Source organism: Malus domestica, chromosome 01 (assembly GCF_042453785.1).
Source record: "Malus domestica chromosome 01, GDT2T_hap1".
Taxonomy (NCBI): Eukaryota; Viridiplantae; Streptophyta; class Magnoliopsida; order Rosales; family Rosaceae; genus Malus; species Malus domestica.
Window position 1 is genome coordinate 23,218,702 of NC_091661.1, and position 24,827 is coordinate 23,243,528.

Here is a 24,827-nt window from a genome sequence, read left to right on the forward strand (position 1 = left end):
TCACACCAAAGTTGACAACCACATGACAAACAAGGCAATTGATAAGATGTTAGCAATGATGAAGAAGATATGTCCCCAGCCTAACAATGTTCCTAACTCATTTCGTGAGTGCAAGAAGATATTGAAAAGTCTTGGATTGGGGTGTGAAAGTATACATGCTTGCTACTATGATTGTGCACTATTTTATAAAGAACACGAAAAGAAAGATAGATGTCCAGTCTGTAATGAGTCAAGGTATAAGGATAGTCATTATGAGCAGAGGAAGAAAGTTCCAAGAAAAGTGTTGCGATACTTTCCACTTAAGTTAAGGCATCAGAGGTTGTTCATATCGAGACATACGAGCGAAGACATGAGGTGGCACAAGAAGAAAAGAATCAATGATGGGAACATAATGAGGCATCCAACAGACTCGAGTGCTTGGAAAGAATTTGACCAAATGTACCCTAATTTTGCTCGAGACCCACAAAATGTCCGATTGGGCCTTGCGAGTGATGGGTTTACTCCTTATTCAGATATAAGTAAGCAGTATAGTATGTGACCAGTTGTTGTATTTCCATATAATTTGACCCTATGGAAATACATGAAAAAACCTTTTTCTTTTCTGACCTTATTAATTCTTGGACCAAAAGCACCTGGAAATGAGATTGATGTTTATTTGCGTCCATTGGTTGATGAGTTTAAGGAACTGTGGGAAAATGGTGTTCCAACTCATGATAAGATGATTGGGAGTACATTTAATTTATGTGCAGCTGTTATGTGGACCATTAACGACTTCCTGGCTTATGGAAATTTATCAGGTTGGAGCACTCATGGCAAGTTGGCATGTCCAGTGTGCAATGAGGATGGATCTTATACTAAGTTGAGAGACAAGTGTTGTCATATTGGGCACTGTCGTTACTTACCTATGAATCACTCATGGCGTAAAAATTCTCAACTCTTTAATGGTCGCTGAGAGATGAGACATCGTCCCAGAGAATTCTCAAGTGATGACATACTTGATCAACTTGATTCCCTTTTACCTCATACATTTGGCAAGCATCATACTAATAAAGATAAGAAGAGGAAGTAGAATGCTAAAGAATTAAATTGGACAAGGAAGAGTATTTTTTTCGAGTTGGAATACTGGTCCAAATTGAAGATTCGGCATAATCTTGATGTTATGCATATTGAGAAGAATATATTTGACTGTTTGATTGGGACATTGTTGAATACGGGGAAGTCGAAAGATACCTTTAAGGCACGAATGGATTTGCAAGACATGAATATTAGAGAGTTTGCATTTGAAACTAAATGCACGTAACACATTGGATAAGCCTTTGGCTCATTATGTATTTAAGCCATATGAGTGTAAAGATTTCTTGCATTGGTTGAAATCAATTAAATTTTCAGATGGTTATGCAGCAAATATATTACATAAAGTGAATGTGGATGAAAGGAGTATATTTGGTTTAAAGAGCCATGATTGTCATGTGTTGATGCAACGTGTGCTTCCTGTGGGAGTTCGAAAATATTTTAAAAAGCATATCTATGGTCCAGTTGTTGAGTTTTCTAGTTTTTTTTTCAACAAATATGTGCAAAGACTCTGACTGTTACTGATCTTGACAAGTTGGAAGAAGACATTGTCCTCATATTGTGCAAACTAGACAAAAAAAATTCCCGTCTGCATTCTTCATTCCCATGGTTTACTTAGCACTTACCACGCGAAGCAAAATTGGCAGGACCAATCGGATATCGATGGATGTATCATGTAGAAAGGAAAATAGCCATGATGTTTTTGTTAGTTGCTTAATTTTTTTATTTCTATGTACTAACAATTGTTCATTTATCTAGATTGTTGAGTTCGTACAAGAAATCTGTTCATAACAAAGCTCGTCCTGAAGGCTCTATTGTGGAAGCACACTTGGCATACAAGTCTTCAACTTTTTGCTCAATGTATTTATGTGAAGTTAAGACTAAATTCTCCCGACCAGAAAGAAATGACGATGGTAGTAACCTCAATGCGCTCATTTCAATGTAAGCTCAAAAAGCACGTCCATTTGGTGCTCATGTAATGGTTCAACTTTCAAGGGAAGATATAGAAGTGGTTTATTGGTATATCTTACATAATTGCGACGAAATAGAAGACTTCAGAAAGTATGTGATGGTAATAGCTGAACATTTATTTAAATCATTATAATTCCACAACTTTCACTTACATTTTATTTATTTATGCAATGAGCATATTGAGATTTTGGAAAGAGATAGTCATGCTAATGTACAACAAAGGCATAGACAATTATTTTCGGAATGGTTTAGGCAGCGAGTCATGTCATTGTATTATCAAAAGTTTAGATTGGTTAGTGAAGAGATTTTTTCATTAGCCCAAGGTCCAGATCAACGTATTGTCCAATACAAAGGTTGTATTGTGAACGACATTCGATATTTGGTCAGACAAGTTGATCAAAACCATACAACACAGAACAGTGGGGTTATGACACCGGGGTCGCATAATGGTGAAACATGTTACTTTTATGGCATCTTAGTTAATGTCATTAAAGTAAAATTTACTAGAGGTTTTAAGGTGATTCTTTTCAAATGTCATTGGTACAATACAGATATAAGAGGTAAAAAAGTTATACGGGATTATCATCTTACATCATTGAATGTAAATAATCGTTGGTACGATGGTGATCCGTATGTGTTAGCTAAACAAGCACATCAAGTATTTTATATTGATGACTTAAAATTAGGTCATCCATGGAAAGTTGTGCAAAAGATACAACATAGACACATTTGGGATGTTCATGAGAAAGATGATGATAAGGAGGAGGACAATGCCACTAACGAAGACGATGATAAGTCTGTAGATGAAACTGAAAATTCTACAAGGCGGGTCCATAATGACGATGAAGTTGATATATCATTATGTATATATGATATTGATCCTGAATCTTTTGATATTAACAACGAGGAGGTTCGAAGAATGCTAGGGCTACAGAGGGACGAGGAGGAGGAGGAAGAAAATGACGAGGAAGAGGAGGAGGAAGAGGATGATGAGGAGGAGAATGTTGGAACCAATGATACTAATGATGATTACAATTGATGACTATGGTGAGATCTATGCATTATAAATGAATGTTTATTATCCTACAATAGTAAATATATTTGCTTGTCATTTTACAAATAGTCACTATGATTATAATGGTTTGTGTTTGTATATATTAATATTTTGGTTATGTTATTTACTTTTATGTTTCATATTTAGATGACAACTTCTACACAACGAGGAAAGAGGGTGAAGCGGGTGAGGGATCCCTTACCTCCTCATCCAAATGATGCATTTGCACCACCACCACCACCACCTCATCCTTCACCACCACCACCTCCACCACCACTTGCACCTCTGCGAGGAAAAAGGGTAAAGAGGGTGAAGGATCCCTTACCACCTCCTCCTCCAAATGATGCACTTGCACCTCATCCACCACCTCCTCCACCAACACCTCTTCCATCACCATTTGCACATTCGCCAACAAACACTAACCCAGGTAAGAAAGGTAGTTACAATTATTTACTTTTTCCTTATTAATGTAGTTTTAAACAATACATTACATTGATTAGAGATACATATATTTTTCTAGAGACAGATTTTGATTTTTTTGCAAAAAAAGATTACTCATGGAAGTCATGTGGGAGAGTCCATGATATTTCAAAGGCCAATAACGGGCTGAAGATGCCAATCATCTTTGATTTTAAACATCATGTTCCAAGTGATCTAGTTATGTCAGGTTTTTTCATGTCCGAGATAGGGAATATTGTTTGGACTTATTCACCGGTTTGCTATGAGAGATGGTTTAAGGTCCCAGCTTCAGAAAAGAAGAAACTGCAAGAGAAGTTGCTTGTGAGTTTTGAATTTAATTCAATTTATTCATTGTAATTTCAAGCACTTACTTGCATATATTTATGTTTAACAATAGGTATTATTTGTTGTGGACTTATCCTATCCGAAGATTATTGAATATGTTGACAAGAAGATGGCAAAGTTGTACTCTCAGTTTCGGCACCGGTTGCATCTACACTACTTGTCATGTGGAACACCTGTGAGAGGACGAGCTAAGCTTCCAAATGATATGATATGGAATGAGAGACCAAAGAGTCATTGGGATTGGTTATGTGATAATGTTTACAATACTACACTCTTTTTGGTATGTATTCTATGCAATCTTTTCTAGTATAAATCCAAGTTAGAAACCAATTCTTTCAACATGAAGACTTCTTGTCGTGTTCTACAAATTCAATTTTTATAGTCAGAACCTCTAACCTTTTATGCTTCATTTTCATTTTGGTTGTCGTCTGCTTAATTTTCCAATGTGAAATTGTGACTTGTCGTGTTCTTCGAACACAGTGTCTCTAGTTATAACTCTTGCATTCTAGCTCTTACCTTATATGCTTCTTCATCAGTCACCCCATATCATCTAAAAATCAGTCAGTATGTAGCATCAGTCATATGCAGCATTAGTCACCCCATATGTATGCAGCATCAGTTATGCACTAACTTGGACCGGGGAGAAGCCACATGGCTCGTTTTGGGCTGTTGGATTTCTAACGGCTAGTTTTCAGGACAGTTGAATTTCGAATGATAAAAAAATTTTCAAATTCAAACCCAATGGCTAGTGACGTGGCGTGTTCTGGGCCGTCCAATCCCAAGATCAACGGTCCAATGGCTAGTGAGAAACGTGATGCGGCTAATGAGAGACAAAGAGAAGTACATAATCGAGAAGGCCAGATGCTTAGAGAAGAAAGGATGACTTAAGTAGATCGTGACACTATAAACAAGCTTCTAGTAGGAATGTCTCTGAATTCTAAATATTTTTGGACATCGGAAAAAAGAGACATGGTGCAAAGGAGGCATGCAAGAGACGAGGAAACAAGTCGAGGGGGTTCTAACTACACAGATCTTACCAACAAAGATCCAAGCACCACATATCCTAGCTCCTTTTCCAATACAAAATTTTGACTCTGTTTCCCCTAAATCAATAAACATTTGTTAATATATCACCAAATTGTTTAATTTATGTGAATTGGAGACACCTTACATGCCTACATTTCCCCCCAAAATTTGATTTTTGACCCCCAATTTGATAAATTAAATACCTTTGCTTATTCATATTCTCAAAATATTATCAGAGAAACTAAAGAGCTCAAGCAAGTAAGCCATTGTTAACAGTTGCACATCCTACTAAACTAAGAAATATAAGGGGAACATCTACCAAAGGCATCCTACACGACAATTCTAAATATAAGAAAACATGCAACCAGCATGTATCCAAGAGGATTATGGCTCTCTGTGGTCATGATGGAGAAATGCTTAAGCTTAGACAGCACATGCATTATAAATTTATAAACTAAGCTAAACAACCATTTAGAAGTCCATGAATAATGTACTTGGACGCCCCATCACTATCTTTTACATCTGTTGTTAAGTATTTGTATAAGCATTTTAACCTGAGATTAGAACAGGAAACGAAACAACCAGAAGAATTAAACAAATGAAAACTATACGATCACCTAAAAGGAAAGACATTTTCATCTCCTATTGAAACAGCCTGTATAATCTATTAATAATTTATTACCCCGCAATACTTTCCCAACCAATTTATATCTTATGCTGAAGCCTAGGCAAACACAACAGAATCAAGAGGTACAAATAATGGCCAAACAACCTGTACAAAATTTTTAGAACCATCCATGGTGATAAAACCCCAACTAACCAAAATTTTACTCCAGCGTTTCGACCCTAGGCCAAAAATTTCAATGTCAATTAACTTTCATTACCAAACAACAGAACCCAGAATCCAAACAGTTTGACCTTTAACAATGACAACATTGAACCAGCATTATAGTTGAGATTAAATAAAAAATCCCTAATCTTTACTTAGATCCAAAATTCATAATCTTGTAGATTGTAAGATGAGTGAAATGAAAGATGGAACCTTTTTTAGCAAAGATCAATTACCAGCACAAATTCAAGCTCCCAATTTGCTAAAAATATGGAAAAAAAATAAAAAATTATTCACAACACATACTCAACCGGTCCTCTCATTCCTTCCCAAAAATCATAAACAAATTTTAACCAACACTAAATTTTCCCAAATTCGAACCACTTTTCTAATCTATCTCGAAAAACTATAAACGCATTTTAATTCAACATTCATGAATGGGTGCTCAAACCGGGAAAAAAACCAAAGGAGAAAAAACATACCAAAAAAATAACAGGACTGTTGAGTGCATAAAGTTATACTTTTATGCCCTCTTGTACTTAGGTTTTTGACTTAAAATCTCTATGCATCACAAAGTATTTTGTTGTTTATATTGTATTTCAGGATGAAAGTAAGGGCTTGAAGAAATCATAAGGGCTTGAAGAAATCATTTTATTTTGAATATTTTAAGAACCTAGAATTGATAGTTTAAAGCCCAACTCGCCCAAAACCAGACCATAGCCCACAAGTGACCCAAGATCTGCCAGAAAAGGCCCTTGCAAAACAGCCAACTTGCGAGTTTTTCCCTAAAGTGCTCAGAACGAATTAGATAATGGGCCATATGTGGTTGGAAAGCCCTGGAAGTCTTATGTCTAATGGTCTTTACATCTTGTGATTTGGAGGTTTTGACAAGAAATTATGACATAATAAAGAGGAGCTGTTCAGTTACAAATTTTGATAACAACTAGTTTTCAGTTACTCCTATACTAAAAGCTTATTGTAATGAGCTATAAATGAGAGTCAATTCAAGGATGTAAATGTGTCAAATGTTAGAAAACTCCTAAGCCTTTTAATAGGAGACAAATACACAACATGAGGGGAGAAGAGGAGAACAAAACAGAAAAACATAGAATCTGGAGAGAGCAGGTGTAATGCCCTGAAAATTTTAAAATATATGATTATGTGGAATTTGTTGATGCATAAAACCGGATGGTCTTGGAACAACGTAAATCCGACCGTGAATCTGCATGAAATGTAAATGACACAAAGAACACAAGGATTTTATCGTGGTTCACCCCAATGTTTGGGCTACGTCCACACTGTAGTTGATTCTGTTTCTCTGTAAGTGTATGGATACAAGTGTTTGGGGGAAGTCCCCGGAGGAGAAAGAAGAGAAGGGAGAGGAGAGCCTCGGTGGTGTGAGGTCTCTCCTGAATGTAATGATAGCTTCTCTTAGCCTTCTTAGGCTTGGTTCTTTTGCCTCCCCTAGAATGAGGGTAGGAGTCCCCTTTTATAGAATAAGGGGCTCCTCCTCTTTTACAAAGTATGGGCTTTAGTGTGAGGCCTAAATACAAGGCCCGATGCCCAAATATACGAGGCCCTAAATATGGTATAAACAGTAGTCCCCCAAGTCTTCAGTCAAGAGAGTCTTTTGGCTGGAGACTTGAAATTCAGTCCATGTGTGGGCCGAAGTAACTAGATGTTGTCTTGAACTGATGTTTGATATGAGGCGGTGCTCAATCTGAAATGATGCTCAACTAGAAGTAGCACACGCTGCGAGGCTGCTCGGCTCGTGGTTTATGTTGCCTTGGCTGGCTCGGCTTCTGGCGTTTGAAGGTGAGGGAGTCCCTTTTATAGAATAAGGCCTCTCTCCTCAATACATAAGTGATGGGCTAGAGTCCCCCAAGTATTTTTCATGAGGCCCAGTTGAGACCCAATATATGGTACATAATGTAGTCCCCCAAGTCTTCGGTCAATAGAGTCTGTTGGCTGGAGACTTCAAATTGAATCCATGTATGGGCCGAAGTGGCGGTTGTTCGGAGGCGGTATTTGTATACCCTGCACTGAAGCTTTGTAGGTGAAGCTTTGCAAGTGAAGCTTTGAAGCTAGAGCTCTGTAAATGAAGCTTTCGAAGTTGGAGCTTTTATAAATGAAGCTTTTGAAGCTAGAGCTCTGTAAATTAAGCTTTTGAAGCTAAAGCTCTGTAAATGAAGCTTTTTGAAGCTGATTGACATGAGTGATGCTCATGAATGTTTATGTTGATTGACATGAGTGATGCTCATGGATGTTGTCATGAGTGATGCTCATGAATGTTAACATGAGTGATGCTCATGAATGTTGACATGAATGATGGTCATGAATGTTTATGTATGATTGTCATGAGTGATGCTCATGAATGTTTATGTATGAATGAGTAGTGCTCATGTATGATTTGGAGTACTAGGCGTACTTTTGATCACCTGGTTGGTGTTTTTTTGGGCTTATGGGCCTTCGCCCTCCACAACATTCCAGTCCAACCCATTTATTTTGGGCTTGTCGTTGTTCTTTTTTTTTTTTTTTTTTTTTTTTTTTTTTTTTTACCCTCTGATGGGGTTTATACATATTACCCTCGGATGGGGTTTATACATATGTGTCCGAAAGATAAGAAAAATAAATTACATCATTCTGGTGGGGTGTTTATTCCATGCTTTTGCAGTGTTTTTCTGCTGCACTCTCTGTCTCTTCATCTGACAGACATAAGAAATCATAATAATAGGAAGATTTTTTGCTTTTCTCCTTTTCTCTTTTCCTTTTCTGTTTTTCCTTTTGCTTTCTCTTTTCTGCTTTGTTCCCCCTTGCTTTTTTGCTTTTTTCTTGATCTCTGCACCTTTGTTGCTCTAGCCTTGCTTGAACCAACTTGGTGATAGCTTGCATCTCTCTCTTTTGCTTTTTCCTTTCTCTTTGTTTCCCACTACTTTTCTTTCTCCTCTTTCAGATGGCAGACAACGCCAAAGTGGAATAATAATGGTATTGTTGTAAGACAACTTATCTGTATCTCTATTTTCATCATTGGCAGCGGACGGTGATCTCATCTTTTGCTTTTCTTGGTATCTCCATCAGCATCTGCTGAAGGTTTGGAGGAGGAAGTCCGGCCTTGGGTAGGCCATTTCTTAAGCTCCGCCATCACCCACAGCATCATCCACGCCCACGTCGGGTACTCCTCCTTACACAGCTCCGCTAGGTGTCGCTCAATCGCCACCCCGAGCCGAACCGACAGCAGCTGCACCAACAGCCTCATCGCCGTCGCCCACATCAGCAGCCACAGCAGCGAGTTCCTAGCTATCGCCCCTGCCTGAAGATCACCCTCCAAATTCCCCAGGTCCAGAAACACGATACTCATCAAGAACCCGGGTCCGGTTAACAGTCACAGATTCTTCCATGAAAACGTCGGCGTTTGGCAATTATCGTCTCTGGCCTCATTGATCCCCACCACGTGGACCTTATCGGCCTCGTCGTAGGCCGCCTCGGGAAGGTCTCGGTCCGAGTCGAGTAAGAGTGGCTTTGAGTGGTCGTGAGTCGAAACCATCGCGTTGTGCGGTGTATGAATTCCCTGCGGGCGTTTGTACGAGTGTCTCCGTGCGGTCGCGGGAAGGTCTCTGTGCTGCTCTGTTTATCTCTTCAACTCAGAAACGAAGCTCTCTGAAAAGTGCCAGTTTGACAAGAGCTGTTTGTTTTCTCCACCTCCAGTTTTCAGATAGGACCACTCATCGGCAAGTTCACGGCTTTGAAAGGGGAAGACGAAGGTGTTCCAGCCTCTCTTGATGGCGGCCGTCATGACCTGCTTGCTCTCCGTCCACACCCACACCTTTTTCGACTCGCCGTACGTCCCCGAAGACGACGTCGTGGAAGACCCGATAGCAGCGGCGGAGGAAAAGTTCTGGGAAAGCATTGAGTGTCTGTGCCATGAAATCAATCTGCAAATGTTCCATTTATCTGTGGTGGGGCAAAAATATTGCTGTTTTAGTCGACGTCCTGCACAGCCAGTGAGTCAACAGTGGATCGGCTTTTGAGGGATATTTCTGGGTTGAATTGAGAGATAGATAGAGTAATTAAAAAAGAGAAAGTGATCTGTAGAGAGAGAAAGGGAGTTCGAAATTTGAGGATTTCTTTTTTGTTTTGGTTTGTGTGCGACTGACTGAGAGAGGAAGTAGCGCCATGGGTTTTCTGGGAAACATTGGTTTGTTTGGGTTTTTGCAGATTCACGGTGGAGGTGAAAAAATGAAAGATAACCGACACAACTTTTAGTATCGTTTCCCACAGACGGCGCCAAATGTTGATGCATAAAACCGGATGGTCTTGGAACAACGTAAATCCGACCGTGAATCTGCATGAAATGTAAATGACACAAAGAACACAAGGATTTTATCGTGGTTCACCCCAATGTTTGGGCTACGTCCACACTGTAGTTGATTCTGTTTCTCTGTAAGTGTATGGATACAAGTGTTTGGGGGAAGTCCCCGGAGGAGAAAGAAGAGAAGGGAGAGGAGAGCCTCGGTGGTGTGAGGTCTCTCCTGAATGTAATGATAGCTTCTCTTAGCCTTCTTAGGCTTGGTTCTTTTGCCTCCCCTAGAATGAGGGTAGGAGTCCCCTTTTATAGAATAAGGGGCTCCTCCTCTTTTACAAAGTATGGGCTTTAGTGTGAGGCCTAAATACAAGGCCCGATGCCCAAATATACGAGGCCCTAAATATGGTATAAACAGAATTTTTTTTCTCAGAAAATGAAATGACTAAAATGCCTTGGGTGGCTAAATGTAATGTTAGGAGGATGTATTTTATTCTCATATATTTTGTCATGTTTCTTGACATATTTGGATAGAGCTCGATCTCACGAACGCGTAGGCACAAACCGTTCATGAAACGAAGTTATAAGAAAAAAAATTAGAGATGCTTTTCGTTGTTGGAAAAAAAAATGAGGTTAGACGCTGCCAGGTGGCAGCAAGAGAGAGAGGAAATGTGGGATGTGGGAGAGAAAAGGAGGAGGGGAAGGACAAATTAGAGGAGAGAGCAAGGAGGAAAAGAAGGGAAGGGAGAAGGAGGAAACCTGCCAACCCGGTTTCTCCACTTGACCCGATTCCTTGACCTAGTCCTAACTTCTTTGTCCGACCTCTATTTGAGGTGATTCCAGTGTCTATGGAAAGCTCTCGTCGAGCCCAACATCCTTGTGGAGTTAGATTTCTAAGCTTCTAACCCAAATTCACAAATCGAAGCCACAACACTCGCGGGTGTTCCGACAGCTTTATGCTTTTTTCGGTGAATCCGTCAACAAATACCATCAATCACCACCACCAAAAGACTTCCCTCAACCCCAGGAGCAAGGTCCAAGCCTTGGATGAGGCGTCGGAGTTCATTTTGGTGGTGAATCGACAACTACCCAAATTCTAGGGTTTCAGCGGGTTTATGGCGATTTAAGAATTTTCCCCGCCAAATTGGACTTGGCCACATGTATAAAGTTTGTGTCCCTTGATTTGTTCTACATTTCTGTGAAATTTGGAAATTTTTTGAAATAGTTGAAATTTTCCGGCGAGTCGGGGCCGCCGATCGCCACCCACGGCGACGCTGCCCATAGGGTTGTCGATGCTATTTTTAGGCTAAATTAGATGCCTTGATTTCAGTTTTGATATTCGTATGACGTAGGTTGATCGTTTGAACCTAAATTTACTACGATACCTTACTTGATCAATTTGTGAATCGATGATCCGACCATTGGATCGTCACCAAACTTTGAGACCTTATCGTACGTAATATTTGAGGACTTTAGGAACTTACGGATCGGAAATCCGACGTACGGATCGTCCTAAATTGGATTCGCAAGTTTGTAAAATAAAACGTTGGCCGCCACTTGATTTCATGATTGGTGGAGATCCGACCGTTGGATCGAAATGAAATTTTAGTATGTTGTTCTAGAAGCATAAGGTGAACTACGAATGACTTGATCCCTTCTTTTAGGGTATATAGGCAGTCTAACCAAGATGTTAGATGCAGCCATAAACTCAACATTTTTTTTTTTGTGTGGTTAGTTAGAATTATAATTAACCATTATTTTATTGAGGCCTACCTGTGTGTTTAGCTTCTGAATTAGAAATTTTGGGTCGTTATGGCAGGAGTCTTCAGCCTTGAGCAATTTCTAGGTTCTGGCTTTCCTAACTTTTTTTGTATTTTGTTCTTATGTATTTTGTTATGTTTTAAATTTAGTTTATGGATACTTAGGGCTACTTTGAAGCCCTAGACATGATTGAATTATTGTTATGATGCAATTTTAGTTTATCAATTTCATTTGCAAGCTAGAATCAATTTTTTGTCTTAATTATTTCAAGCACATATTTTCAAGTTTAGCTACGTTGTTTATGTTTGCTTTCTGTTGAGAATGATAAGGATGATTGCCATATCTTCTTTCATTCATTAGCAACATGTGGTTAGGTTCAGAACTAATCATGTAAATTGCTTCCATGAAGTTCTAGGATAAATGTCATGTTCTAGGGTTCATGTGATGTTCATAATCCTCTTCGTTCTTAACGAGTTTCTAGGTGCTAAATCTAAGTATATGTCATGCTAGGTTACACCTACAAATATAAGTTTTATGTATATGTCATGCATCTAACATGCAAAGTAAGAGATGATTCATACAATATAGTTATATGCAATGCTAGATATGTGAACATCTTAGTTGTGCATTTGAAATGGATAAGTTAAAAGATCATATCACTGATTCATGAATGTTTAGCGGAAGACCTTTATTTATTTGAAGTCAGATTTATGTCCTAAAAACGTTTCTAACCTAATCCTTGTCTTAGGTTTATTTTTTAGATAGTTCTAATTTTTCCCTTTTCTTTCTGTCTTTATTTCTTTTCCAAAATTACTCAAACCCCCCATTTTAAGTCATAGGAGTCTTTAACTAATGCTCATTTGTAAGAGTCAAAGGTTTTACTAAGTTGTTTATCAGCCCCTGTGGTTCGACACCCTTACTTGTGCCGTTATATTATCCTTATATTTGCACTCGAAATGAACTTCAACAAGGACCACCAGAGCTGTTCTCACCGAGCAACGAAAATGCAAAACACCCTCTCAACCAGGAAAATCCTAACAAAGGACCATAACTAATCGAAAACAAAATTATTAGAGCTTCATCCAAATCAACAAAAATACAGAACAAAAACTGAAAGCCATCAATTATAAAACATACCTCGGTTGTATTAAATTTATTTCCCAACGTTCGAAGGATATTAGGCGTTGAACGACCGAAAGGCAACGACCGCTCAAACAGAGAAGAAAACAGGAAACAGATTCGGCCAAAATTCGTCAATACCAAATAGAAACAAACGCAAGAATCCCAAAATGGTCGACCATGGATCGCAAGTCTATAAATCTCGAAAACCAATTTTATGGGATCGGAGAAAATACTTAGAACCCTAGGTCTGAAAACCCACCTCAAATCAGATAGCAGAAATAAGATCGCTTAAAAGACGAAAATCAAAAACACCCCCCCCCCCCAATATTTTTTGAGCCAGTGAACACAATATTTAAGAACACCAAACAATTAGTCGGGAGCAGTGAGAATAAGGTATAGATGTGTGTGTGTGTGTGTGTGTGTGTGAGAGAGAGAGAGAGAGAGAGAGAGAGAGAGAGCAACAGAAGCAAAGTGTTAAACCGAAAAGAAAACTCACGGAGGAAAGGGACATATTAAGGATGATGGACGTGTGGATCAAATGGGCAAAATCGACCTTTCACTGCAGAAAAGAGAAAAAAGCAAGCCAAACAAAGCAAAAATCGAGGGGCAAAATCGTCTGACTACTGGTCATCAATAGTGCCCCCAAACTGAGTTTTAGTATATATGATGTAATTTCTTATTTATTTGTAGTACTTTATGTAAACACACCAAATAAAATTACATAAACTCACCAAATAAACTTAAAAAAAACATACCAAATAAAATTACATAAACTCACCAAATAAACTTAAAAAAAAAAAAAACACACTAAGTTTGCCTTGTCTTTCTCTCTTTCTATCCAAGTTTGCGGCATGTCTAGGTTTGGATATCTGACCCACAACTTCCAACACGACGGGAATGTGAAACTCTCTGTTAGGGGTGGGCACAGGTCGGGGCGGGCCTAAATTTGGAGGGATGGAACATACCCGTTTAAAAATCTAACTGGGTGGGGCAGGGCAGGTATAGGAATTCTAAGTTTTGGAACTGGACCTAACCTGGCCCGTTTAAAACGGGCCGATTCGAGGCAAGTCCATGGGTCCATTTACTTTTTTTTTTTCCTTAATTTTGTTGTTGTTGAATTTTCCTTTGAAATGCAGCAAAGTTCTTGATGAAAAACAAATATGGGAAGTTTTTTCTGCAATAATCTAGAAGGCTATAGGCTTGAGAATGCACAACAGCACTGCATCAACACATATTAGATGAGTATTGGAGTAGAGATTATGCCTAGCAGAGCATATTAATATTATTATCCAAATCCAAAATATAGAACATTGTTGTAATCTATCCATGGTTCCTAACAGAGTGCAAATTATACTATAATTGGTAATTAACATGTAATAAAAGTTGTTTGGGTATGATACTTAAGAGATTTGAATTTGTGTTGGTTGATTTGGAACTTAGAAAAGCCTTCAAGTCCCACTCTTAGACTCTCAGTGCTTCAACTTCTCCTCTTTACTCCGTTTGCTGTTGAGCCTGCTAGAGTACTCAAGATCGGAATCTTCCTCATTCCTTGTAGGATGTTCGAGCACACTTAATGCATTCTTTTGCAGCTTAACTTCAACCCCATTTTTCAGAACCTTGTATCGCAAAAAATTAACGGTTTAATATATAAATCCCTAAAATGCAGAATATGATAATAATTACTTGAAGCTCAAGTTTTGAAAGAATTTGGATAATAACAATAACAAGCCCTACATGCCAATGATGAGAAGGGTTCCATACATGACACATGTAGTTAATTCTCAAAGCTTAGATTATGATCTAAATTACAAAATCGCAACCGAATAAATAGAACCCAAAACATAATTTCTGATATAAAATAATTCAAAATTATTGAAACCAAAATAGAACAGAATAAATCAAAATCCCTAAATCTAGAAAAACCCTAATTCCTTAATTCCCCAAAGGCTAAAATTGAATGCCTTGTGGCTTCAAAATGGATTGGTCGGAACTCAGAAGTCAGGAGACTCAGGACTGTAAGGTGGTGGCCGAAGTTGAGAGGAGCAGATGGTGGTCGTCGAAGACTCGGAGTCGAGATGAGCAGATGGTGAGGAGGAAAGTCTCTGAGTTTAAGAATCAACGACAACGATCTGGGAGAGAGAGATCGAAAGGGAGGAAAGTCTCCGAGTTTAAGAATCGACGAAGTCGATCAAGATTCAACAAAGAAGATTGAGGATTGAGGAGAATCGGAGAAACCAAGAAAGGAATTGCATAGCCACGTGTATGTGTTTGTGAGAGAGAATGGATGAATGCAAGTGTATACGGTCCGAGCCAGGGCCCGTGTATACTCAGGCCATCTCCAACCGAGGGCTCGTTTTAGCCCTCTGGCCCTCCAAGATATTAATATTTTAATGAATAGTACATGGCCATATTTGCCTCCATCTCCAACCGATGGCCAAAGGGGCATATGGCTCGTTTTAGCCCTATCACAAAAAACCGTTTCCAACCGAGGACCAAAGGGCCATAGGGCCAAACATAATTTATTATTTAAAACCTACAACATAATTTATGTTGTTAAATGTTTTTAAAAATATTGTTTAAGTTTCATGTTGTTAAATGTTTTTTTATGTTGTATAATTTTTATGTTGGTTAATGTTATTTAATGTTTCATATTGTTTAATGTTGTTTTATGTTACTTAATTTAATTTAATGTTTTATAATGGCTTAGGAAGTTATACGAAAAAAATAGAAGTTAAAAAAATATGAAACAAATTTATAGGAAAAATGGAATTTAAAAAAAAATATGAAACAAATTTTGTAAAATAGAAGTTATAGGAAAAAAATATGAAACAAATTTGTAAAATAGAAGTTATGGGAAGTTATAGAAAAATATAGAATTTTAAAATATAAGTTATAGGAAAAAAAATTTGTAAATAAAACTGTTAAAAAAAATTCAAAAATAACGGCTAGCTGACATCAACTAGCTGTTACATTTGAAAATTTGGCCTAGTATTCCTGTCGGATATAACCAATAGAAATGCTCACATTTCTTGCCAACCTGAGGCTGGCTGGATTGGGCCAACCTTTTGACCCTTTCAGATTCCGTAGGGTCCACGAGCCATCTAGCCTAGCCCTCAGTTAGAGACGATTTTCAAGCGTTTTCAGGCCCTTTGGTCCTCTGGACCCTTCGATTGGAGATGACCTCAGAAATTGGACCCGTCCCGCCCCGCCATATACTTAGACCCGCCTCGCCCCCGGACTTCGGGTCTAGGCCAATTTGCCCACCCCTACTCTCTGCCTTCTATGTTTATCATCCTCATCATCTTCCATTGCGAAAGCCTCATCTCCACCTTCCTCGAGATTGAACAATTCTTTTTGTTGCTCATCGATTTCATACAATCTCCTTGAAGAAGACATTATAAGAACTCAAGATTTAAAAACGATGAAGAAGGATTTTGAGCTAAAAAAGAAGAATTGAGTTTGGTGTATGAATTAGGATGGATGTAGGGTTTATATGGACAAAAAGAGAAAAGATGAGGTTCTGGATAATGCCACGTGGTACTACATGATTGGTTGAAAATCTTATCGAAAATTTATCCACAAAATAGTACATTCGGATATTGACACGTGGCGTGACAAGATTAGTTGAAAATTTGATCAACGTCTTGTGTAAATTATTGTAAACAAATAGTAACACGCGACGCGTCAGAACTGGTTGAAAATCTTATCGGAAATCTATTCACAAAATAGTACTTTTGAATAATGACATGTGGCGTGACAAGATTGGTTAAAAAACCTATATGAAATTAAAACTAATTTTTTATTATTATTATTTTATAAAAAATATTAATAATATTTTAAATAGGCTGGGTGCCAGCGCATTTTTTAGGGATGAAGATGCATTTGTGCCAGCGCATTTTTAGGGATGAAGTTGCTCTAAGATGAGACCAAAATAAATATTAAGTTACAATATAAAGTAAATTGTAGCTATAGTCCCTTAACTTTAACTCAATTAGAAAAATATTCCCTCAACTAAAAATCCATTACCATTGGTCCCTCAACTCATCAAAACGTGTAACTATGGTCCCTCAACTAAAAATCCATTAACATTGGTCCCTAAACTTTAATTCAACTGGAGAAATGGTCCCTTAACTTTAACCCAATTGTAGCAATGGTCATTCCAACATAACTCGTTTTGACAAAATTTTTGACGTAGTTGACGAAAAGGGCCATAATTACACATTTTGATGAGTTGAGGGATCCTAATTATATAAATGGTTATTCCAACATAACTTATTTTGACAAATTTTTGATGAAATTGATGAAAATAACTATAACTACACATTTTGATAAGTTGAGGGACCAATGGTAATAAATTTTTAGTTGATGGACCACGGCGAGTTAGTTGTAAAAAAAAAAAGGTATCATTCTCTTTGTCTCGTTGAGAAGTATGATTTTAGTTTTTGAATCACTTGATTTCGTTAAGTATTGAAGAAGTTATGAACATTTAAAGTTTACCCAGTTTCCGGCGAGTTTTCAAGTTTTCACTCAGATCAGTCAATTTTGAGGCTATTTTCCGGCAATCTCTGGCAACCATTGGGCTTCAAAATAGATATAATCTTATTTTACACTTTCCTATCTTCATTTTGATATATTATGGGTCGAATTTGGTTAAGAATTGATTGCGTTACGAAGCTTTGAAAATTGTCCAAACTTCCGACCAAGAGCTCCGGGACACTTAACGGAGTTTTTAATGGAATGACCAAAATGATGGATGGTGGACAATCTTAGGGACCACTTTTATCGATTTGGAATCTCAAAAACCAAAGTGATGAGTTATGCAAATCTTAGGGACCATTTTAGCAATTTACCCTAAATCTATCTTTCCAAAAATAGGATCGGTTAAGCTAGAAGTAGACTGGTAGTCTGTCAGTGGCAAGGCCACATCACCCAAACCCCCCAAAACGTCGTCGTTTCATCCTCTCTTCTCCTTCCCATCTCAATTGGCAATGGCTTCCCCAAATCCTACCCCCATTTCCCCTAAACCCCAAACCCTAAACCTCTCACCTACTCGATCCCTCCCCCAACGCATCAAAATTTAAAAAATTTCAGCTTTTTCGTAAAAATTTTCTGAATAATTTCTCGGCTGGAGCGAAAAAAGTCGGAGAAAATGTCGTGGCTGAGATCGGCTGTGAGCAAGGCGGTGGAGGCTGGCAACAATAACAACCTCACCCGCACCGTCAAGAACTACGCCGACTCCGTCGTCCAGCAAGCCGGCCAAGCCGTCGCAGAGGGCGCCAAACGGTTGCAGGACCGAATGGTAATTTCACAATTCACCATTTTTCACATTTTCCGACATTTTTTCTCATTCGCATTTGTTTACAGGGAGGTCGGAGCTTTAGGAGTGCGAAGAAGAGTATACAGAGATTGGAGGAAGCAGCTGTGTCCTGCAGGGGGCCCGAGAGACTTGAGATATTGAGAAGGTGGGTCTTGCTGCTTAAAGAGGTGGAGAGGCTGAAGCTGTCTCAGGGTTCTGTGGAAGAGAAGGAGAACGCGCCGGGGCAGCCTGTTGCTGCCGATGACACGGACGAGATTCGAAAGAGAATATCTCTGGTTCGATTTTGTTTTGTTTTTGCAGTTTTATTTCATTCCATTTGTGTTTTTTTTTTTTTTTTTTTTTTTTTTTTGGTTTTGTTGGGAGTATTGTTTGCTGTTGAAACTTGTGAATTTTGGTAATGTGATTAGGTTTTGTATTATGACTCTGATGTTGGTGGTGAACCGATGAATTTCCACGAAGTTTTTCTTCAAAGTCAGGCTCTGGAGGGCATAACACTGTCTATGGTATGTATTTGAGAAATTAATGCTGCATATATCTATGAAATTAAAGACATTTCTTTGAAAGGAATGGGCTTTTTTATTTAGCTAATGATCTAAGAAATAGTTCAGCCAAACAGATGAATGCTAAGATGGATGACTAAATGTGCTACGCGAAGAAATTACTTATTTCGTTAGTTAGGGGAAGCACTTAATGGAAGCATGATGGAAAATTATTTAAGTCGAGATGATTTTGTTGAACCGTATGCTCTCTGTTTTTGCTCAGGCATTGCCACATATGCACTTGGTTTATGAACTTCATGGAGTTTTCTTTTGTAATAGGAAACGGTGGCTTTTTTTATTTAAGGAAAAGAATGATTAGGAAACTTATCGTTTTCATCAAATGCCTAAAACTTCTAAAACTGGGATTATCCTATATGATCTTATATTTTTTTGGAATTTCTGATTCTAGAAGTTAACCGCTGGTTAACTCTTTTCTATGCCTCAGATTCTTGAAGCTCCAAACGATGAAGAGGTTGCCCTGCTCATGGAGATGTTTAGGTGAGAACCAGGAATTTTCACTAGTGTGTAATGCAGTTCATGGCCTGTTAAGTGCCAGTATTATTTATTCGGGTTAGCAAAACTATGGCCTGATTTTTTTAATCTTATTATTACATGAAACTGCAGGCTCTGTCTTACTGGAGGAACAGAAGTTCATCATGCGACAGTGAGCAGTATAAAGGACTTGGCAACAGCTTTTTCAAGCTACGATGATGAAGTATTGGTAAAGATATAAAACTAAGAGTGCACTTGAAGATCATATCAACAAATATGAATTGTAGAGAAAACTTGATATATATTTTCCATCAAGCTTATATAGATATAATTCATGCAAGACTTGTACTTCTTTTTGCTTAAGTGAAGCATACTAGTTCATATTCTTCTGTATTCAGGTAAAACGGGACGAATTGCTCCAATTTGCACAAGGTGCAATTACAGGGTTAAAGATAAATGCTGATGTCGTAAGGTGTGCAAAAGATAACAGAACTCTCCCTCTCTCCACTTGATATAGCAATTTCATGAATAACTTCTTATGTATGAATAACCCTATTTTTATTATCACGCATTCACACCCAAAAAATTAATGTGAAAAGAATTATCACCTAGGCAGTTGACGATTGATTATGAGAAATCCTGATCTTAACAGTTAGTAATCTCTTTCGGATTTTTCTTTTTTGAGAATAGGCAGTGGGATTTTGTTCTTGTATGGATATGGGCTAGTCCTGCCACTCACTAGATGTATGGATATGCAAATAAATTTGTTTGTTTATATTTTTAGAAACTTTTACCGATAGGTTGTTTGGGATGGTGACCTTAGGCATTTAATTATCATACTGGTAAGATAGAATGTAAAAGTATGACGCTAGGCCTCAGTCGTGAACTAAAGGGGTGAGGTGTTGCTTGTAAACATTTGCTTACCTGTGTATTTATATGTGTCCTGCCACAGAATAGACGAGGAAGCCTCTAGTCTAAAGAGGAAGCTTGATGTAACGAAATCACCTCTGAAGCCCTCAAATGAAGGTCATGACAAAGCATCAGAAGAAACAAAATTGGAAACAATAAAGGTGAGAATGATTGTTATTATTGATTTTTGTGGTTTTACTGCCTCATTATTTTTTTTGTATTTAATCATATTCATAAGTTCCAAAGACATATCAAATTTTATAAAGTGGAAGACTAGTGGCTTAATGATGCAATTTTAGTCATGGGCGACCTGATAGATAACTGTTACCATATGTGCAATTTAAACTTCTAGTTTTCTGGATGTAATAATAATTATAATATTATTTATATGGGAGGCTTCAATATAAAAGTTTTCCATTGAAGCTGTAACAATTAAAAGTTTACAGCATTCAGTGAAAGAAACCATTTAAGAACTCCATGTACAGGAAAAAAGAGACAACTGGCTGCTTAGTCAGGATTGAGTAAAATATCCTGCACAAGGTGCAAATAAATTGTTACTATATATACAGTGTACATTCTGTACATGTACAAGTTCTTCTTTTGTTCCTTCTTTATAAGGTCCGGTTTGATGGAGTTTTGAGTGAAAAGTCAAGAAAATAATGGATCTGACTGCCCTATGTTTCTTTCTGGTAGGCATTAAAAGAAGCACTTGCACAAATTCGAGCATGTTCCACAATAGAAGCGCTTTTACTGAAGAAGAAATTATTGAACAATGGAGATTCTCCAGAGATCCATGCTCAAAAAGTATGTCTTGTGTAGGCAGCATCTTGCCTTTATTTATATAGTTTCTGAATTGAATGCAGCTCGATGCCTTGATTGTTACTTTTGCACCAACAAAATGGCAATTTTCTTTCATGATTATAAACCCTTGTTATCAACATTATTTTGGCTATATACTCAGGTTGATAAATTGAAGGTTCTATCAGAATCTCTTGCTAGCTCCTCTGCAAAAGCTGAAAATCGTATTTTAGATCACAGGTATAACAACCCTTTAGGAACCATTTGTGCTTGTGTTGCTATTCGATAGTGTTGAATCACGTTGTTACAATTTGTCTTTTTTCTTCTAATACATGTGTGTTCATTATATATTCTGTTGTTTTGTTTTTAAGTCAAATGTTAGGCTATCAACTACTAAACATTAACTCAAAAGTCAAAACTTAATATGACTTGGCTTGATGTTTTGTATCCATACAGAGATTTATTAAACCTTGATTTTGTAACTGCAGTTCCAGTGAAGAATTATTGGTTTAATTAACAGTAATGGCATGTAGTCTGTGGTTGTATTATTATATTAGATACCAGGAATAGGGAAAACAAAATCACTTTCTTAGTTCTTTTTAAATGACAGACTTCAAAAAGAGGAGGCAATAAAGGTTCGTGTAGCCAGAGCAAGTGAAGTGACTGAAAGGGAGAAGGTAGGGTTCTTCAACCTTATTTAATAACAACATGAAGTTTGTACTCGATCCAAACACATTTATCTAGAGAGATTATTATTAGGTACTTGCATTGTTATCAAGTTTGAAATATGTTGGTATTTTAATTATTAGCATCTTGATTTTTGTGGGAATTATTGTTTGAACGCCAAAAGAAGCTTCTTGCAATCCATATATAAGTGCCTGGAGGAGTATCAGAAGCAAATTTTGGAGTTCATAAACCATCTCCCTTTTTTTTTCTTCTCCCGTGGGTAAAACGTTCTTTTTTGGTTCATGCTAGGCCTGCTTATAGATGTGGTAGAGATGTTCAAGTATACCACGAGCCTTGGAAAGGGAATTTTAGTTTTTGTCTTATGACCATTTTCAGGAAATAACAGCTGAGATTTCAGAGCTTGAAAAAGAAAGGGATGATCTTGAGGCTAAATTGAAAAAGGTTTTTCTGCTTTGATATTTCCCCTTTTCTATTAAATCAATTTGGTCTTCATTGATTGCTAATTTCTAAACACTAGCCATCTTTTCTAGGTTAATATCTCCTTGGCTGCAGCTAATGCTCGCCTTCGCAATACCAGGGAAGAGAGAGAACAATTTGAGGAAGCTAACAATAAGATTGTTTCTCACTGCGAAACAAGGGTTTTGATTGTTTCTCACCTTCTGGATTATTTCAGGGTATTACTCCCTTTTGGCCATTTGCATAATTCAAATCTTTCTTTGTTTTGTTAACAGGAAGTTGAGCTCTCGAAATCCATTGCAACGTGTAAGGTAGAGGCTGATATTCTAAAGACATGGATTAATTTTCTCGAAGATACTTGGGTTCTCCAACGCTCGTACGCAGATAAGAAGGAGAAGCTGGTCAAGTATGTTCTTCAAATCTATGCAATTGGATTCTTTTCTTTCTTGAAATTTATGCATTGTTTTTTACACAACTATTGTTTTCTGCACTTTCAAGTGATGAATTGGAGAAGCATGAGGACTATTTCTTGAACTTGGTCATTGTTCATCTCTCTGTTTACAAGGTGTTGACTCCCTCTCTCTCTCTCTCTCTCTCTCTCTCTCTCTCTCTCTCTCTCTCTCTCTCTCTCTCTCTCTCTCTCTCACACACACACACACACACACACACACATATATATATATGTTGATATTTCTTTCAGTGTTCTTGATGCACACCTTTTCTCTTATATGCAGAAAGAGTTGGGGCCTTCTGTCAGCCGTATTGGGACATTTGTAGAGAACCTTAAGAAATTGAGTGAGGGGTAATGTTTGTGAAACTGTGATGGTTGTACCTTCATTTTGTTTGCGCAGTTTTTAATGTATTTTGACTTGATGAGACAGGTCAAAGATGGCAGCTAGTGCAGAGAATGAGGCTTCCAAAGTATTAAATCCAATAAATAATCTTGAGGAGGAATATATGGACCTTGAAACCAAGGTGAAAGTATTGTGTTTTAGTATCGCATTAGGAATCATGTGTCAAAGTCTTATTTTTCTGTATCATCTATGATCCAATGTTTCTTTTGCAAGTAGTCTTTTATAGTATCGCATTAGGAATGCTTCAAATTATGTGTCTAATGGTTTCTCGGTTCCATAATGTACCTATTATTTTTGTTGTGCAAGATTTATCTACTAGCAAGTACAAACATTGATGTTGTCCTTTTGTTTCAGATTATTACCACCTTCAGTGTAGTAGATTACACCAAAGAGCAATTTTATGGCCAGCGAGCCGAAGTTTCCAGGTATCAACTTGTGGGGGTGTATAAACTTGTTTCTTTTCCTTTGTACACTTATGTTTGAAGATGTTCACCAAAGACCCCGAATGTGATGTGTCTTGCCTATTCCAGGAAAGATGACCCGAGGGTTAAGGAGCTGTTTATTGATATTGAAAAATTAAGAGAGCAATTTGAAGCTATTGAGAGACCAAATCTACAACTGGAGAATCCATCCCCTAAAGCAGAAACTTCATCTAGTGAAAAGCCGCAGAGCGGTCCATCTCATCTCCCGACAGAAAGCACAGGAGCACAGGAAGCAGGGACTGATAAGCAGCCTGGATCAGGTGCAGTCAAGGCACAGCAAACGCATGGCACGGAAGCAGAACTAGCTAAGTTGGAATCCGAGTTTGGCAAGGTCGGTCAAGACTACTCAGGAGAGGAGATTAATGACTGGGAATTCGATGAACTTGAAAGGGAATTACAATCTGGTGAGTCATCAACCAAATAGCCAAATACTTATGCTGGCTAGGTGATCGTCACCTGTGTACTATAAGGGATATGACTGCCTGACCTCTGAAAACCTACACATAATTTTGTAATTTCAGTGCAACAAGTGACGGATTATCAATTTGTTAATTCTTCCTTAAATTCTCGAACGCGTGTGTTCTAATATGGATTTAAATGAATGAATGAATGAATGGTATCATTTGGATGTAGCCGGTGAGCCACAACAATCTCTACGACAGTTTAGCTTCATGGCACCATGTTTCATATAACTGTTCGATACGGTTGAGAATGTGGCCACATTGCTTCTCTTCTGTGAAGTGGGGGGACGCCGGATGCCCACCAGATGTTTAAGCGGGCATCTCGTGTTTCCCCACCCACGGAAGGAGTCCAGAAGAGAACGTGGGGTTTCGAGATTTTTTTGTTTATGTGGATTTGAAAAGGTTTCCAGATATGCAAGTAAAATTTTTGTTTTATGTTTCAAGAGTACCATAATTATGCAGGACCCCTATGTTTTTAGCACAAAGGGAACAGAAGCTAGTGGCCTGGACATTAAACATATCTCCACCCAAAAGTGCTTCCTCCAAAAAGCAGCTTCTAAAACGACTTCCAAAAGAAGTTGTTTGAAGCCGTTGTTGCAATTCTCTTGCCTCAATTAGTCGATCCAGACTTATCAGTCCTTGAACCAATCGGATAGCTCAAGTATCCTGGATTTGGGGGTCGTGGGTCATTTGTATGAAATTGTGGCCATCCTTTGCTAGAATGATTTTTAATATAATTTGGTTTCGTAATTGGTTATTGCATATAATGTAAGAGTTGTGCTAGGATTGTCGTCCATGAGAGCGGGTAACCATCAACCATTGATGCGCTGCGGAACCCACCTTAATCAACAACTAATGGCTTATTAGTAACATTTCTCATAAAAGTAAATGTA

General features: G+C 38.0%; 1 protein-coding gene across 1 annotated transcript; it reads left to right on the forward strand.

Moving 5' to 3' along the window:
* The first annotated feature begins 17,833 nt into the window (after positions 1–17,833).
* On the forward strand, positions 17,834–24,105 carry LOC103433699 (uncharacterized). Its single transcript, XM_008371971.4, has 18 exons — positions 17,834–18,238; positions 18,304–18,531; positions 18,664–18,759; positions 19,241–19,293; positions 19,420–19,516; positions 19,686–19,759; positions 20,240–20,357; positions 20,890–21,000; positions 21,158–21,234; positions 21,605–21,671; positions 22,057–22,122; positions 22,212–22,319; positions 22,413–22,543; positions 22,636–22,702; positions 22,872–22,939; positions 23,019–23,112; positions 23,346–23,416; positions 23,522–24,105. The coding sequence occupies exons 1-18, from the start codon at positions 18,089–18,091 to the stop codon at positions 23,895–23,897; spliced, it is 2,052 nt and encodes a 683-aa protein (XP_008370193.2). The 5' UTR covers positions 17,834–18,088; the 3' UTR covers positions 23,898–24,105.
* Positions 24,106–24,827: the final 722 nt, after the last annotated feature.